General features: G+C 47.4%; 1 protein-coding gene across 1 annotated transcript in view; it reads right to left on the reverse strand.

Annotated features, from left to right (window-relative positions):
- Window positions 1-266: 266 nt before the first annotated feature.
- LOC118452174 (adhesion G protein-coupled receptor B1-like) overlaps window positions 267-1292 on the reverse strand; it is a 90670-nt gene continuing 89644 nt past the window's right edge. Inside the window, exon 16 of the mRNA XM_035893186.1 lies at window positions 267-314. Coding sequence (XP_035749079.1) covers window positions 267-314 — 48 coding nt within the window. The remainder of the gene's footprint in view (window positions 315-1292) is intronic.

Genomic DNA, 1292 nt, shown 5'->3' on the forward strand with positions numbered 1-1292 from the left:
CAACATATAATCTCAGATCTTTGAATATAACACCCAGTTCACCTGGCACTAAAAGGCAACGCGGTAAGAAGGGATGAATCTGTGTGCAGGAAGGAGCACTATCTACCAGGGTGAAAGACTTTGTCAGCCGTGAAGGTGGACATAAGACAAAATTAATTTGAAAGAGCAAGTGGCTGTGACAAACTTACACATTCACTGCTAAATTTGTAATGATTTCACCCCCAAAAGCAAATGGACCTGTGAGAGTAAAGAGGAATCCACAGAACTCACCCATCAGTCTCATCCCACAGGATGCAGGTCTGGTTGGTGGTTCCCTGCCAGGAGAGAAGAAAGGGAAAAATGAAGCAAATCAGTGCTGTGCTGTCCGTGGGGGATTTGGAGCAACTGGAATGAAATATGCAGGTCCTGTGGAACAGCTTCCACTACTCTAAGCGTGGGCAGTCTGTGATACTCAAGATGGGCAGTTGTAGATCTCAGTCCTTGGAATAGCTTCTTTCACCCTTGGCTTGAAAGGCAAGAATAAAATGGGCCTCAATTTGTTCTGCATCAACACCACTGCAGAAGGATTTGACTCTGCCTCTTTCCTGACTCAACCTACTGATGTTCTTCCTTTTTCCTCCTCACACAAAATTCTTTTGCTGCTCCCTTCTGGAAATTGAATCAAATACAGCGTGTGTTTCTGTGGGACACGGTTCTCAGAAGAGCCACAGCCCTGCAGGAGGTGGCCATGTGTGTTTAAAACCCCCTGGAAGAGGTTTACCACAGAAAAGACACAACTGATATAATATTCATGTTGCAGACCCTTGGGAGGTCATCTGAAACCCAGAGCAAGAACAGGACTTGTAAATATCCATCACATAAATCTGCTTAGGGTTGAGCAGGGGGACCTGGAGGGGCTCTTTAAAGCACTGATAGCAGCAGTAACATGCATATCTCCAGTAGTATCTAAGGACTGCAAAGAACATTGCAAGCATTAATGGGCAGTTCTTCTCCCATGATCATGCCCACAATGAAATGGCATGAGCTGGGACAAGTACACCCATGTTGCCTGTGCAAGTAGTGCTGTCAACTTCCTCCTGTATCAGCAGTGCCTGAGTAAGGGGCATAGAGCAGGCAAGGTTTGCAAGGCTGACCCATACCATGCATCCCTGGCAGTGAGCAACAACAGGACACCAACACCAGCCCAATCTCAGAGTGCCTCAGCAGCCTGCGTTGAGGGAGATTGAAGGGTCCTGCATCGGCAAAAAGAGCTCAGGAGCCCAGCAAAACCACCTCCTCCTTTGCACCGACAC

Source organism: Egretta garzetta, unplaced genomic scaffold (genome assembly GCF_000687185.1).
Source record: "Egretta garzetta isolate BGI_Z169 unplaced genomic scaffold, ASM68718v1 scaffold394, whole genome shotgun sequence".
In the NCBI taxonomy this organism is placed as follows: domain Eukaryota; kingdom Metazoa; phylum Chordata; class Aves; order Pelecaniformes; family Ardeidae; genus Egretta; species Egretta garzetta.